This window comes from Urocitellus parryii, chromosome 8, assembly GCF_045843805.1.
Source record: "Urocitellus parryii isolate mUroPar1 chromosome 8, mUroPar1.hap1, whole genome shotgun sequence".
Lineage (NCBI taxonomy): Eukaryota > Metazoa > Chordata > Mammalia > Rodentia > Sciuridae > Urocitellus > Urocitellus parryii.
Window position 1 is genome coordinate 95,041,407 of NC_135538.1, and position 17,774 is coordinate 95,059,180.

Genomic DNA, 17,774 nt, shown 5'->3' on the forward strand with positions numbered 1-17,774 from the left:
AATAAATGTTTTCTTTCCAAGTTTCTCTTCACTCTTCAAAGTAGTCCTCCTCAAAGCAATCCTTACTCAAATAAATATTGAGAATCTTTATTAAAAATAAGAATTCAAATGAAAATCTTTCACTTTCATAGTTTTTAAAACTAATAGGAAAATAAGCAACATAAAGAATGGTATAAGAAGCCGAGTGCGGTGTTGCTTGGGAGGCTGAGGCAGGAGGATCATGAGTTCAGAGACAGCCTCAGCAAAGGTGAGGTGCTAATAAGCAACTTATTGAGACCCTCTCTCTAAATAAAATAGGGCTGGGGATGTGGCTCAGTGGCTGACTGCCCCCCTAGGTATTCCTCCTCACCACCCCCCACAAAAAAGAAAAAAAGAATGGTAAAGAAGTATGATAAATTAGTTAAGTAACATTAATGTGGTTTAATAATTTGCAGAAGATAATAACATACCGCCCAGTTTAAAGCTTTGATGGAAATGATTCTTAAAGCTTTGGTGGAAATGGTTCTTTCCAGACATATGCTTTAGACAGTCATCCTTATTGCTAAAAAGAAGAAAGCAACTTGGACATGCAAAACACTGAATAACCTGAGGAAGAAGGTTGTTGTTATGTCCATCATCTTCAGCTTCCTAAAATATAAGGCAAAGTTGTATTACAGACAACCAAAATCAATACTCAATTTTTAAAAAATTAACTTTCAAGTTTTCCTACTTATCTGGAAAATTCTGTATTAATTTTTAATATGAAAACTTTACTTCCCTGGGGCTGGGGCTCAGCAGTAGAGTGTTCACCTACCACATGTGAGGCCCTGGGTTTGATCCTCAGCACCACATATAAACAAACAAACAAACAAACAAACAAATAAAGGTATTGTGTCCAACTACAACTAAAAAATAAATTTTTAAAAAATTTTTCTTCCTTAGTGTGAATTACAGAACTTTTATCACAAACAAAGTAACATGTGAAATTTAAATTTTTCTTCAAGAACAAATTATAGCCATCTTTCTGTGATAATATAAAAAGCACATTTTTCATTTCTTACATACAATTCATATGTAATATATTAATACAGAAATGTAATCATAGAACATGCACTCTTTCTCATGGTTTGCTTTGTTTACTCTCCTGCAATATAACTGATATTTACAAATAAATTGTTTCATAAACTTTTCTATGTAATCATTTAAAAAGACATATAGAAATAAGCTTATAAGCAGGAAAGGCACTATTTTATCAGATATTGTCATCTTATAGACTTCTGCCTACTAGTTTTCTCATTCCATAACAAATAATGGAATTCCTATGGTATAGGTGTAAATCAGACCTCTTACTGGTTGTAAAGTATGATTCAACCACTCATTTCTAGGTTTTTTTTGGTTTGGGATTTCTTTTCCCATATAAACAATGCTATTACAAACAACCTTAAATATATATGTACCCTTACTTATAGTTACTTTTTTTTTCATTATTGTGTCAGTACGGGGGAAAAAGGATATATTTATTTGAATAAAAAATACTATTGGGCTGAACATGGTTGACACATGCCTGGAATCCCAGCACCTCAGGAGGCTGAGGAAGGAGGATCATAAGTTGGAGGGCAACCTCAGCAACTTAGAGAAGCCCTATGCAATTTAGCAAAACCCTACCTCAATTAAAAAAGAAAAAAAAAAAGGGTTGAGGAGGAAGCTCATGGTAAAGTCTCCCTGGGTTCAACCCCTGGCACCCCCCCCCCCAAAAAAAAGATACTATGATTGCTTTTCAAAAAGGCTTAACCAATTAATATACACTTAGTACTGAATGAGCCTGTCAGATACAGATTATGTATCTTTTTCATTTTTGCTAGTCTACCAGGTATAATACTCAATGTTATTTTAATTTGCATTTCCTGTCTATAATTGAGCTTGAGCCTTAATTTACACATTTGCTGGGTATGTAGATATGAGCCACGGGAATTACAGGTGTGTGCCACCATACCTAGCTTGTGTGTGTGTTCTGTAAAATTCTTGGTTTGTATTCTTTAACCTTATTTTTTAATTGTTTTGTTTTCAACCCTTCTGAAATAATTTATATTAGTCCTTTGTTACTAGAATCAACTCTTCTATGTCATCTTCCATTCTGCAATTATTTCCTCAAACATTTATCCACTAATTTTGTTTATGGTCACTCTCAAAATTCTGACATAATCAAAGAGGTACACCTCTTCTAGCATTTGAGTTTCCAAACTTGGTTCAAGTCTCCTCTATCTTAAAACTGGAAACTGTAAAAGAAAAGTGTACATTTATAAGTGTGTGGGTGCTTATTAGAAGTATAATTTAACTTCTTATTAAGTCTTTAGAATAACAGCCCTAAAAATTATATTATGCTGCCTTCTTCTTTTTATAATTTTTTTCAGTTGTAAATGGACACAATACCTTATTTAATTTTTATCTATCTATTTATTTATTTATTTATTCATTCATTTATTTGGTTCTGAGATCAAACCCAGTGTCTCACTCATGCTACGCAAGCACTCTACCACTGAGCCATAACCCCAGCCCTACTGTGCCTTCTTGTATTTACTAATCATTAAGTATGCAACAGTTTACAGGATGCTTATCGGATGCAGCAAGATAACAGATTACATTTATATTGAGTACTTTTCAAGCCTCACACAAGCATTCTGAACATATTTATACATTTAATTCGTATCAAAACCCCATGAGGTACCATTTTAATTGTTTACAATTACCAATATTAACCACCCCACAAATTGTACCCATAGAAGAGACAAACCTATCATTCAAACCTGGTTTTGTATCCTTCGTTATAAATTCTATGCCCTTTTCACCATTCCCTACAACACCTGTTTTAATTTCATGAAGTTGTGTCCCATGCAAAAGAAGAAACACCCAGAAGGACATGTTGAAGCTAGAAGATTCTAAATGACATGAACAACAAAGCCATTTACTAACCATTAATTTAATAAGTTTAAGGCTACTTGAAGAGCCTTAAAGTAAATAAATCAATTTTACTTCAATTGAGAGTTATAAATAGATTTTGGAGCAGGGTACTAAGGATTGAACTCAGGGGCACTCAACCACTGAGCCACATCCCCTGCCCTATTTTGTATTTTATTTAGAAACAGGGAAACAGCTGTTGCTGAGGCTGGCTCTGAACCCTCAATCCTCCTGTCTCAGCCTCCAGAGCCACTGGGATTACAGGTGTGCACCAAAGAGAATTATAAATAGATTAAAAAAAAAAAGTTTAAATGATTTGCTCAAAAGAACCAAAATGTGAATATACATAAAATTTTGTTGGAGGGCTCAGTGGTAGAGTTGCTTGCCCAGCACCTGCGAGGCCCTGGGTTCGATCTTCAGCATCACATAAAAATAAACAAATAAAATAAAAGCATTCTGTCCATTTACAACTACAAATAAATAAATAAATTTTGTCAGAACATACCTATTATAAAAGTATGGCATATCTGCAAATATCTCCTACAAATTGTTAACATGCAGTCATTCTGAGTCATTCTAAGTTATTCATATGTACATTAAAGTTTAAGAAGATTGGCCATGAGGGAAGAAATTGGAAATGAAAGAAAAGGAGAGACAGGCAAGGAAAATAACACTAATTGCAAATAACTTAACTCCTTCATTGAGGGATGCCATCTTTACAAAAATATAACTCATAGGTATAAAAAACAATGTGGCTTATACAATCTTCCAGCAACCTTTTCTGGTTGGTGGGAAAGGCAATTACAACCAAATACATACTAGTGTAAAGGTTTAGAGTCCAAGTTTGGTTAGAGTCCTCATGACTGATATACCTAGGAATATGCAATAAGGAGTATTAATTAAAGTCTATAAGTCAGGCCTAAAGTACCTTACAGATTATTATATCTTCTCTTAACCTTGTATGTTTAAGTATAATAACACCATTTTAGAGATAAAGAAACTAAATTCAAGAAGCATTTAATAACTTAAGAACATTTAGTTTATAAAAGTGACAGTGGAATACCCACTTCAGGAGCACATATACTATAATTGGAACAATACTGAGAAGATTAACATGGCCTCTGCACAAGGATGATATGTAAATTTGTGAAGTGTTCCATGTTGTGGCCCTATTCTATAAGGTGGTAGGAACTTACAGAGACACTACAAGTAAACAAAGTAGAGACTCTGGGGCTGAACTAAATGCAGCCAAAAGATAGCACACCTTGTTCTACATACAAATTACATGAAAGGAGCATGAAAACAAGGAGGAGTACTACTCTCATTTCTGAAAAAGCAAACTTCAAACCAAAATTAATCAGAAGAGACAAAGAAGGTTATTTCATACTGGTAAAGGAAACAATCCCAAAAGAAGAAATAATAATAATAAATATTTATACCCCAAATGTGGGTGCTACTAGTTACATAAAAGAGACACAAATCAAATTTAATCTCAGGAAACACCCTAGTACAATAATACTAGATTTAACACATCTGTCTCAATAGATGGGTCATATAGATATAAACTCAGGACTCTTTGGACCTGAAAAATATTATAAATCAAATGAACGTAATAGACATTTACAAAACACTTTATCCAACAACAGCTGAATACATTTTCTTATCAGTGGCTCAAGGAGCCTTCTCCAAAAGAGACTATATTTTAGGCCACAAAGTAACTCTTAACAAATATAAAAAAAAAACTGATATAATTCTTTGCATCTTATCTAGGAATTAAACTAGAAACTATGCATCTAATAGAAGAAGATATGGGGCCAACACTTCAGCATACAGAAATCAACACAACAAAATCCACATAAATAAAGTCATCTCAACAGATACACAGAAGGCCTTCAATACAATTCAGCACCCATTCATGATAAAAACACTGAAGAGACTAGAGACAGAAGGAACCTACCTCAACCTCATAAAGGCTATACATAAAAATACCAAAGCCAATCGCATAATAAATGGGGAAAAAATTGAAGGCATTTCTTTAAAATCTGGGACAAGACAAGATGCCAACTATTACAACTTCTATTTTAATATAGTGCTAGAAATTCTAATCAGAACAATTAGGCAAGAGAAAGAAATAAAGGGATAAAAATAGGAAAGGAAGCTGGGCATAGTTGTGTACAATTTTAATCCCAGTGGTTCAGGAGGCTGAGGCAGGAGGATCGTGAGTTCAAAGCCAGCCTCTGTAAAAGCTAGGCACTAAGAAATTCAGTGAGACTGTCTCTAAATAAAATACAAAATAGGGCTGGGGATGTGGCTCAGTGGTCAAATGCTCCTGAGTTCAATCCCTGGTATCTCCTTCAAAAAAAAAAAGGAAGGAAGAAGTAAAATTATCACTGTTTATAGATGATGTGCTCCTATACCTAGAAGATTAAAAAAAAAAACACTCCACCAAAAGACTGCTAGAGCTAATAAACAAATTTGGCAAAGCAGCAGGTTGCAAAATCAACATACAAAAACCAATAGCTTTTCTATATACCAACAATGAATCCATTGAGAAAGAAATCAGGAAAGCAATTCCATTTACAATAATCTCAAAAAATTAAATACCTAGGAATAAATCTAATCAAGGAAGTGAAAGACCTCTACAATGAAAACTCTAGAACACTGAAGAAATTGAAGAAGACCTCAGAAGGTAGAAATGCTTCCCATGTTCATGAATAGGCAGAATTAATATTGCTAAAATGACCATACTGCCATAAGCAATATTCAGATTCAATGTAATCCCCATCAAAATACCAATGACATTCTTCATAGGAATGAGAATGGCCAAAGCAATTCTAAGCCAAAAAAAAAAAAAAAAAAAAAATCAATGCTGGAGGCATCTCAATACCTGACTTCAAATAATAGTACAGGGTTAAAGTAACAAAAACTGCATGGGACTTGCATAAGAACAGACAAATAGATCAACGATACAGAAAAGAAGACACAAAGACTAATCCACACATCTATAGTCATCTGATCCTTGACAAAGATGCCAAAAACATACTTTGGAGAAAAGACAGACTTTTTAACAAATGGTTCTGGGAAAACTGGTTATCCATATGTAGAAGAATGAGACTATACACTTATCTCTTACCCTGTACAAAAATCAATGCAAAACGGATCAAACACCTAGGAATTAAACTAGAAACTATGCATCTAATAGAAGAAGACATGGGGCCAACACTCCAGCATATAGGCACAGGCAATGGCTTTCTCAATAGGATTCCTAAAGCTCAGGACATGATGCCATGAGTTAATAAATGTGATGGTATCAAATTAAAAAATTTTTCACACCAAAGGAAACGATGAAGAATGTGAATAGAGAACTTCAGAATGGGAGAAAATCTTTGCTAGTTCCTCTTCTGACAGAGGATTAATATCTAGAATATATAAAAGAACTCAAAAAACTTAACACAAAAACATGAAATAACCCGATTAATAAGTGGGCAAATGAATTAAACAGAATCAACTCAAAAGAAGGAATACAAATACAAATAGCCAATGAATACATGCTAATTGCAGAAATGCAAATTAAAACTACACTGAGATTTCATCTTCTATCAGAATGGCAATCATCAAGAATACAAATAATAATAAATGCTGGAGAAGATGTGGAGAAAAAGGAACTAAATTAGTATAACCATTTGGAAATCAATATGGATGTTCCTCAAAAGACTAAAATGGAACCATCCTATGACCCAACTATACCACTCCTCGTTATTTACCCTAAAGAATCAAAATCAAGCCAGGCATGGTGGGGCAGATCTGTAATCCCAGCAACTAGAAAGGCTGAGGCAGGAAGATTACAAGTTCAAGGCCAGCCTCAGCAACTTAGTGAGGCCCTAAGCAACTTGCCACACGCACATCAGATATAGCACTAATCTCCAGGATATATAAAGAACTCAAAAAACTTAACACCAAAAAAACAAACAATCCCATCAATAAATGGGCTAAGGAGCTGAACAGACACTTCTCAAAAGAAGATATATATGTATATATATATATATATATATATATATATACATTTGATCAATAAATATATGAAAAAATGTTCAACATCTCTAGCAATTAGAGGAAGGCATATCAAAATTACTCTAAGATTTCATCTCATATGAGTCAGAATGGCAGTTATCAAGAATACAAACAACAATAAGTGTTGATGAGGAAGTGGGGAAAAGGCATACTCATACGTTACTCTTGGGACTGCAAATTGGTGCAACCACTCTGGAAAGCAGTATGGAGATTCCTTAGAAAACTTGGAATGGAACCACCATTTGACCCAGCTATCCCACTCCTTGGTCTATACTCAAAGGACTTAAATCAGCATAGTATAGTAACACAGCCACATCAATGTTTATAGCAGCTCTTTTCACAATAGCTAAACTGTGAAAGCAACCCAGATGCCCTACAATGTCTCAAAATAAAAAATAAAAAGAACTGGGGATGTAGCTCAGAGGTTAAGTACCTCTGGGTTCAATCCTCAATACCAAAAAAATAAAAATAAAAAGGATGAATGTCAGTATACTATAGTGATACAGGCACACCTATATTTATAACAGCACAATTCACAAAGGCCAAACCATGGAACCAACCTGGGTGTCCATCAATGGATGAATGGATAACAAAAATGTGGTTTATATACACAATGGAGTTTAATTCAGCCATAAGAAAAAGGAAATTATATCATTTGCATAAAAGTGGATGGAACTTACAATCATATTAGGTAAAATAAGCCAAACTCAGAAGGAAGCAAGGGTCATTATGTTTTCTCTCATAAGCTAGAAAGGAAAAAAGGAAAAAAAAGGTTGGCAGACAGCGATATCATGAAAATCAAAGGGAGATAAGTAGATAAAAAGGACCAGGGAGTAGGAAGAAGGGAGGGAGGGAGAAAATGATGCTGAGTGATATGGGCCAAATTACATTGTTATATTTTGTATTATGTGAATGTACCAATATGTAACAACAAATTCCATCATTACATATAACTATAATACCACCAATTAAAATGAAACCCAGGTCTGACATCAAAGTCTTTTCTGTATTGTAGAATATTGCCTCTCAGCAGGCTGAATGTCATAAATCTACTTCCGGAGAAAAGACAAAAGAGAGAGCAAAATAGCATGGAATGTTTGATTTTCTTTCTCAGAAAGAAAATGAGCGAATTAATGAAATACAGGGAAACACAAATGAAATAATTAATTTTAATTATAAATCACCTATTCACATTTTCTAAAAAAAATAAAATATAAGTACGTTCATTACAACAGAAAAAAATATTTAGAGCATGGAATAGAGAAACATGCCCCAAAAGAACTCTAGTTCTGAAAAGTCAGAATATTAGTGAACTACTAAAAACACTAAAAAAAATTATGGAATGCAGTCTTTTGTACCCTTTCTCCCTTCTTTACCCAAACTTTCCATCTGTAGTGGCAACAGATAGCCCTCTATCATTTTTTTCCTTCAACATGTTTTTTGGCTTCATGTTAAGGTTTTCATTCTAAATATCAGTATTTAAGTCAAAGCTTTTTCTCATCTCAAAACTGAATTTTTTTTTAGGCTGGGTTTGAGGCTCAGTGGTAGAGTACTTGCTTAGCACGTGTGAGGCACTGGGTTCAATTCTCCACATATAAATAAATAAAAATAAAGATCCACTGACAATTAAAAAATAAAAAACTAAATTACTGCAAAAGTCACCTAAACTGGTCTCCTGTCCACACCTTTGAGTCCACTCTGAACACAACTATTACTCTAATACCATTCAGTCTTCTTGGTGTCCCTAAAAACAGGAAAGAAACTGGGTTGAAAAATTATAAATACTTCCAGTTCTAAAGGTATAAATCATTATTTTTATCATGTCATTGTTCTACAACAGTGTTCCATCTATAATGGTTCTATAATGGCTCCCTCTTGCCAATATCAGATTTAAAATCCTGTGTCTTTATAATCAGGTTAGTAGAGGAATATGTTAAAAGATTATTAATCTATGTTATAAGATTACCCTCAGGGGTTCAACACTTTGCCAAGAGAACTTACAAGACAAAGTACACTGTCATATTCACAGCCAAAACTTTTGAGTGCAAGGATATGCAAAATCAGCAGAGGAAAAAGTACAAGGGGCAAAGTCCAGGTATAATATTCCAAGGAATCTCAGTGTAGTCATATAGGCACATTTCATTCCTCTACCAACAAGGTGATAGACACATTCCAACTGTGGTCTACTACAAAAATTTACTAGAGATTTAGTATTCAAGGGCTATTACTATAGGCAGCCTCAGCCCAGCATGTATCAAAATTCTAGGCTCCTATAAGGAAAGCAGGTGCTTGGCATAAACCATAATGTTTGCACACAGAATTCAGGCAAAGTGAGCCTCTCTTATCAAAAGAATAATGGAAATTCTCCCCAAAATCCAAGTTCTTAGACATCAGTTGAGAGCCAACATTGCAAGTAAGTCTTTCTAAGGATGGTAGTCTCAGGCCTATTAACTCTTCTGCATAGTCGCTTTCTACAGTTGCTTATTCTGTTCAGGCTCTTCAAACTTATCTGAATTTCATCACTTGCACTTTCCATCTTACCACATCCCATCTTTGAAGACCTACTGTTTTTCATAATGCACTGTAAAATTCTCTGACACTTCTCTCCCCTTTCTCTTAGTTCCTATTTTACTTTATGTTTTACCAACAAGACTTTTTGTTTTAGAGCACAAGCTGTGTGTAAGAACTGCAGTTGATTTCTCTTATACTACAGATGAAGGCTCTTAAAAGTTAATGACTGACTGTATGTATGTTCTCAAAATGTTCTCTAGAGCTGGAGCACAGGATGGGAAGACTACAGAACTCAGATATAATTTAGATTATAAGTTTTAATTCTGTACTGTGAACCTACACAAAATTCGAGCTATTCCCTACATTAAGTTTCAGATATAGTTCTAGATATAAGCAAATTGTGAAAGCACAATTAAAATTAAAATTTGCAATAGGGATGTGCATACCAGCACATCCCTATTGCAAAAACTACTCTTCACTCAGTAATACATCAAATATAGATCTTCTCAAAGGTTTTAAGTCACCAGGATATTTAATGTGGTATTGTTTTAATGATAAAAAATTAATACATCCAAAGGAAATTAATTAAGTAAACTAATATATTCATACAGAGAGCACTATTCATTTATTTTAAAAAGTAGAAATATATGAATATATTCAGTAACTCTGGACTTATGTTTACAACACTCTGCTATTTTGAATCCCAAGGAAATTTAGATACCTTATCTTATATGAAAAATATGGAGAATATTTTTACAAATCTTTTTTTTTAGTTATAGGGACACAATACCTTTATTTTATTGTATATATATATATATATAATTTTTTTTTAATGTGGTGCTGGGGATCAAACCCAGTGCCTCATGCATGCTAGGCAAGTGCTCTACCACTGAGCCACAACCCTGGCTCCAAAAATATGGAGATTATTAAAGACATATATCACATTATTAACAGTCGTTAACTGAGAATAAAAGTGAGTTCTTAAGTTCCTTCTGTTAGATTTTAAATATGAACACATACAGTCATCCCTCAGTATCTGGTGGGGGACTGATTCCAGGACCAACTGCAGATACCAAAATCTGATGCTCAAGTCCCTTATATAAAATGGCACAATACTTGATACAACCTCTGCACCTGCTCCTGTGTATTTTAAGTCATCTCAAGATTACTTATAATACCCAATACAATGTAATGTTCAATAAATAGTTGTTATATGGTATTGTTTTGGAAATAATATTAAGAAAAAAGGTTTGTACATATTTATTATAGATACAATTTAAAAATATATATTTTTGATCCAGTTTGTTGAATCCACATATGGAGGATATAGATATGGAGGACCAACTGAATTACTTTTGTAATGTTAATAAGTCATTAAATATATCTATTATATAATACGGTAAAAACCCATGAGAGTTCTGTATTATAAGGAACTTAATATCCATGCAAAGTGAGTACTCTATCCCACAGGGCTATATCCCAATCCCTTGATGTGCATATCCAGGAATCAATTCATGTCTCTTGAGATTAAACACTTTAAGGAGAATTAAAAAACAAAGTTTTATAAATATTAATACTATTTCTTAATACTAGCATTAATAAATTATTAATTCTAGCATAAATAAAAGTTTTCATTTACTAACTGGCGGCAGACTTACTACAGATAGTAGACTTCAAAATATGACTCTATTTCTCACATGTGACCAACTCATAGAGCATCTTAAACAAGGCAGTTTAATTTAATTTCATAGAGTAACTGCATGAAAGGAAAGCTTTCAATATAAACTCAGACTACTGGCTCTCAGCTATGAAGCTTACCTGCTCACAATAATTTAGTGCCACAATCATATTATTTTCAGTACAGAGTACATTCTAACCTTACGTGTGATTGCAAGCTTAAAAGCAGTATGAACATAAACCTATACCCAACTCCAAGGTTATTTAGAAAAAGAATATCTACTCTTAGAATATGTTCTTACCTTAGCAAAAAGATGATCCCTATATTGCTGCTGAGTAACAAAATTTTTACAACATATTACACAAGCAAAGGAACTGGAGAAAGGTCCACGTAATGTAATAGTTGGATCACATGGAGAGTGATCAAACCTACACAGCAAAAGAGAAGGGACATTAGAAAGATCTACATTCTAGAGGGTAAATTATTTTGCTTTATTTGTGAAGCTAAATACACACACATACTCAAAACTTTTTGTACTACTTCACTGAAATATTAAATAATGTTCTTCAAGTTCAAGAACTTTCAAGTGGCTCCAATATCCTCAGTGGTCAACAGTTAACTCAAAATTTCATTAAATACTCAAGATCCAATAAAATGGATTTAAATATTTCTTGCCAGACTAGTAAACTTCCAGTTTGAAAATTATAAGCCTATTAAGTTTTCCTTCTTGCTTTGATTACCATAAGACTCACAAATAACTTTAAATAAATCACTGCAATAATAATCTCATGTTAAGATTTGTGGCATGGACTGGGGTTATGGCTCAGTGGTAGAGTACTTGCCTAGCATAGGAGAGGTCTTGGGTTCAATCCTGAGCACTTACAAATGGTTTTTAATCCTTTCAGCGTTCACTTTAACCACTTAAATCTGTGTCATTTTTTTAATATGTATTTTTTAAGTTACAGGTAAACATAATACCTTTATTTTATTTTTATAAAATAAAATGTATCATGGTGCCAGGCAAGCACTCTGCCACTAAGTCCCAGCCCCAGACCAAATCTGTGCCATTTTAAACTGCCTCAAAGACCTTTTAAAGGTAAGGTAAAATATGGCATACTGAATCCCACTGTTATGTGTAATTATAAAGCACCAATAAAAAAAAAAATGAAAGTAAAGGCAGGCATAAGTAGAGTAGGACACCTGGAAAAGACATGGTTTGGAGCCCCAAATTCTCAACTTCCCCCCTTTCAGCTATTAGAAAGGGAGACTGTGGAGAAAAGAATGTCTACTATCTTTATGCCACCTTCATTTTCTTCTGTTCTTCTATGAAAAATCTCAGTAAATTGATTAAATGAGTTTCACAGAGTATTTCCTTATTATTAATTTTACTTCCACTAGTTTGCCTTTAGTATTTTTTTAAATGCCTACTAACAACTTTAGGATAGACCAATATCTGAAAGTGTTCTGCATGTCTTAAAATTTACATTTATGGGGGCTGGGGTTGTGGCTCAGTGTTAGAGTGCTTATATAGCACGTGCGAGGCCCTGGGTTTGATCCTTAATACCACATAAAAATAAATAAAAACAAAGGTATTGTGTCCAACTAAACTACAACTAAAAAATAAATATAAAAAAATTTACATTTATGGGCTATAACAAATTCAACTGCAGTTCAATGTAAAGGCTGCTCAGCATTTTAAGAGACATATTAGGGAAAAATACATACTTAAAAGGCTACACCCATAAAGACAGAATATCACTAGAAAAATCTGACTTCCCCAAGCTTTTTTAGGGAACCTAAATATAAATTAGAAATAATTACATCAAGATAGCACAAAACATCTTGAATTTCAAATATATAGCTATAATCACAACGACAAAGTATATTACACTTTCATTTAACAAAATTGCTGCAGGAGCTGGGGATGTAGCCCAGTGGTAAAGCATTAATTTAGCACATGCAAGCCTGGATTTGATCCCCGAGAGCACAATAAATAAATAAATAATTTTGCTTTGTACTTCACTTGTTCATAAGTGTCCTTTATTCTGAATATCCTACTTACCTTTTCAAATGCCCTAAGAGAAGGTGCCCATTGTCAAATTCCTTGTTACAGTGCATTATAGGACATGAAATTGGCTTCCCACACTTCCGAGTTTGGCCTCCTCTTTGGAATGAACTTTTTGTTCCAGAATTAATTGTACCTGTTTTGAGTCCTGCATCATCAGAATATAAATTCTTAAGTTACTATTTTCAGATAATTGTCCTTTGGAATGACAATCAAAATTATGGCAAAACAATGAAAATTAGAATACAACATCAAGTGTATGATTCTAATTGTAATTGTTTATAATATCTCTTATAAAAGATAAAATAACTTTAAAGTTAATTAGTTATTTTGGACAAAAACAGTCCTTAACTTTTCCACAAGCATTTTCTTCTTTAGAAAAAGAATATCTACTCTTAGAATAGATAAATCCATCTTCTTAAATTCAACAGCCAAGAAATGTTGAGGATAAAATGCCCTACAAAATTAAGCCCCTACTTCCTTCATCTCATTCATATATATTTGCCAAGATCATTTCTTCCAATTCTTATTTTCTCTTTTAACTGTCTTAAACAGATTTAAAGGTTGAGCTTATCCAGTGGTAGAGCATTTGGCTGGCATGTGTAAGGCACTGGGTTCAATCTTCAGTACCAAATTAAAAATAAAGGTACTATGTCCATCTACAAGTAAAAAAATATTAAACAAAAAGAAAAAAAAAGAAAAGGTTGAGCTTGTCTTATAGAGTACTTGCGTTTTGTGAAAATTGTGTTAAACAATGTAAATGAAGTGAAGGCTAGGAATAAAGAAAGCAGAGAGGCAAAGGAAGATAAGAGTGCTATTTTCTGACAAATCTAGCCACTGATCAATCATTTCCAACCTGGACATCAAGTAATGCAGTGTCAGTAAAAACAAATTTATAGAATATAAAGCAGAGATTTGTTTAATGTTGCTCTCTCTCTGAACCCAATATTAATAATGCGTTCATTCTTTACCATCTTGGTTATATAGTTACACAACTCTTTAGACTAATCTCCCTAGTCAAAATTTGCTCTCAAAAACTCCCAACACTTGATATATGATGGGAAATTTAGAGTTATGTTGCATAAAAAAAAAAATTATAATGTCAGGAGGATTCTGATGCAATGATAGTTTGATTATTATCTTTTATTATTATCTCTTATGAACTGTTTCATTTAAATGCCTTGAATATTCCATAACAATGGAAAATTGGGTAGTTTCTACAAAGTCCCTAAACATTTACTGGACTAGAATTATTCCTTTAACATAATCTAGTTTTTAAATCCCAAAAATGGGTGTAAATGTTTAAGGTTTTAACTGCTTTTCTGCTGTTTTAGTCTTAATGGGGGGAATGCCTCTATTAAACTATCAAAATATTTTAAAATGTATTCTGACAACAAATAATGGATACCACAGCCTTAATCATATTTTACTTTTAATGAGGCATTAAATGTTAATGCACCTGCATGTGTGGTGCTGGGGGCTGAAGTCAGAGAGCCTGAAACACACAAGGCAAGATAAATACTCTACCATTCAGCTATATACCCAGTCCTATCTTTAACTTTTTTAATGCAGTCAGAGTATGACAGTTTTTACATCTGTCCATTCATATTCCAGATGTCTTCCATTAGGACCTTTATTTAGCTACAAACAGCAACTCAATAAAAATTAAGTTGGAAAAAAAACAACCTATCAAAAGAAAATAAATATTCCCCATGGAAGAACAAAACACAAAGATTAAAAAGCTTTTTTCCTTAAATAGTTTTGGGTGCAATGCCTTAAAATTATTTAGTATTTAAATGTATGCAACTGGCTCAACTATAAAGGTCCATAAAAAATAGACGGTCCAGGGCTAGGGGTGTGGCTCAGAGTAGAACACTTGTCAAGCATGCACTAGGTCCTGGATTCAATCCCCAGCACTACAAACAAGAAATAATAATAACAACAAAAAATGTCCAAAGTCTGAGTGATTATAAAATACTTAAAGTAGCTTTAATTAAAAAAAAACTGAATTATAATAGCTGAGTACTTTGAAATAAGATTGAATGAGTACTTTAAAACTACTAAGTAGAATCTCATTTTTTTAAAATATGTTTTTAGTTGTAGGTAGACATAATACCTTTATTTTATTTATGTGTGGTGCTGAAGATGGAACCCAGGGCCCTGAACAGACTAGGGAAGCGCAGTACGGCTGAGCCACAACTCCAGCCACTAGGATCACATTTTTTATAAACAAAACCACAACTCCTCTCTGTTTCTCCCAGTTATACCCTCTTAAAAGGTCTAAATAAAGCCCAACTAAGGAACGGCAACATACCAATTACAGCCCAACAACAAAGCAGCTATTCTAGCAATGAATTCAAACTTCATTTTTATATTGTCTCAAAAACCAAGTAAAAAGCTACCTTGATGGATCGATAGAGATGATCTCTTTCTCTCTCTCTCTCTCTCTCTCTCTCTCACACACACACACACACACACACACACACACACACACACACTATCACACAGAGATAACTGCAGAATTTAACACTGAACTCAAGTTTATCTGCTATCAGCGAGCCAGGCATGACCTGAAGGTAGAGAGTATACCTAGTCTTCTTAGTACCATAAAGACACAACTAAAAAACTCAGGTCTGCTCAGGAAAATAAATAATTAAATGTTCAAGAATTGAATTTACTATGCCTTAAAAAATTCTGACACTCTAGAAGCCATGAATTAGGTCTAAAAGAACATATTACTGACCCAACAAACATTCTATATGGTTAGACTCATATACGAGATTGGTGATTTTTAGAAGCAGTCTTAAAGATAATACAGGCTTGTAGTTTTAGCCCATTTTCCGGTCTACCCAGAAATATTCCCCAAACTGCAGATACTCTAAAAGATCTTCTGGAGATAATGGGGCCTAGGTATATGTTTACAAGTTCCCAGGTGATTCTAATGCAGTCAAGGTGAAACCACTGAGCTAATCAGTAACTTCTTCCACTGAGAAATGACTTCACATTAAGAGGTATTTTTTTTTTTTAACTATAAACTTTAAAAGAACATCTCAAGAGGCAAAATCATTTATCAAATTTTCCAAAGGTAAAGGTGGTCTGGAATGCCATAACATTTGTTTGTTTAACTGCTAATCGTCTAGTTTGGAAACCAAGTTCTAGGCTTCCATGTTTATTATGCAAATACTTATAGCCCACCTCAATACAACAGTCAACCAACAGACATAGAGCATATCTGTGCTGGGTATTCTTTATATGAACTGACACTATAAAAAACTTGTTCTCTGTCCTCAAAGAACATATTGTCTACTGGAAGAGACAAACAGAAACAGATCAATTCAACATAAAAGAGTAAGTAAATACTGCATTAAAGAAACAAATAAGGTACTATAAGATTCAAGGGGGCTGAGCAACTAACCCTATTCAAAATAAACCAAGATAGGCTTAACACATAATTAAACATGACGTACAACAACAATAAATAAACTCAGCAATCCCCAGTACTGAGTACTGGAGGAACAGGAAATATGTATTAGCCTTACAGACAAATAAGAAGAAAAAAGTGAAAGTTACTTTAAAAGATGTGTGGGTTGGGATAGGCTGAGTGGAAGTTTGTTATACACAAGCAGATTGAGGGTTAAGAAGGAAATATAGGGGCTGGGGTTGTGGCTCAGTGGTAGAGCGCTTGCCTAGCACACATGAGGCACTGGGTTCGATCCTCAGCACCACATAAAAATGAAATAAAGAATGTGTGTCCACCTACAACTAAAAAATAAATATTAAAAAAAGAAGAAAATATAGTTTGAGTGGTAGCCAACTGTCAAAAAGAATATTGTATCCGTGATAACTGCTAAATATCAATAAGTATAAATTATTTAAAATCTTTTGTAAGTGGTAACTGTAGTCAAAGGAAAGCCCTCTGATAATTAACTTTGGGATGATAAGATATCTAGGTTCAACAAAGTTAAGCACTTCACACATAGATTTCTGATGATTTTTTGCAATGAGACATTCTAGATTAAATTCATAAGTAAGATTCCTGTGATACTATAAGAAAGGCTAGAAAAGCTGTTACAGTGGGGTTCTCCTAATAGCTGTTGAAAATTCCAAATTATCTAGCTGGGGAAGAACTGTTTCACAGTAACGCTTCCAGAAAGCTCAGGTCTGCAAAGAGTGAGTAGCAGATATTTCCTTACAAAATATCTACGTAGGCTGCATTGATGAATACATAAACAATAATCCTCTAGATAATAGTTTAAATTTCATTTTCTTAGGCCTTTTCTGATCACAAATAAACTGTTATACAGCCTCTGACAGATACATACTACTTTATGCAATAAATATGAAATATATGAATGAATTATAAACAGTGTCTTCTGAGCTCAGAGATGATCTATCTATATTGCTTCTTCTCAAAATATACTTCTGCCAAAGAAGAAACACAACTGATGAAGGAGGCCATTATAAAGTAAGCCATTATGAAGTGATATTACTATCACTAAAACTAAATTTCAACAC

The 17,774-nt window shown here is 33.6% G+C and overlaps 1 protein-coding gene and 1 non-coding gene across 5 annotated transcripts in view; one reads left to right on the forward strand and one right to left on the reverse strand.

Annotated features, from left to right (window-relative positions):
* The window catches only part of Znf451 (zinc finger protein 451), a 79,817-nt gene that overhangs the window by 27,581 nt on the left and 34,462 nt on the right, over nt 1-17,774 (reverse strand). For all 4 annotated transcript variants that reach the window (XR_013344228.1, XR_013344227.1, XM_026398958.2 and 1 more), the window contains exons 6-8: nt 13,257-13,407; nt 11,496-11,622; nt 450-627 (exon numbers count right to left, since the gene is read on the reverse strand). Coding sequence is in view for 2 of the 4 variants with exons in the window: in XM_026398958.2 (XP_026254743.2) it covers nt 450-627; nt 11,496-11,622; nt 13,257-13,407 (456 nt within the window). In the remaining 2 variants the exon portion in view is untranslated. The remainder of the gene's footprint in view (nt 1-449; nt 628-11,495; nt 11,623-13,256; nt 13,408-17,774) is intronic.
* On the forward strand, nt 3,994-4,100 carry LOC113189923 (U6 spliceosomal RNA). The gene has a single exon (XR_003301707.1). It is a non-coding gene; the product is annotated as a U6 spliceosomal RNA (small nuclear RNA).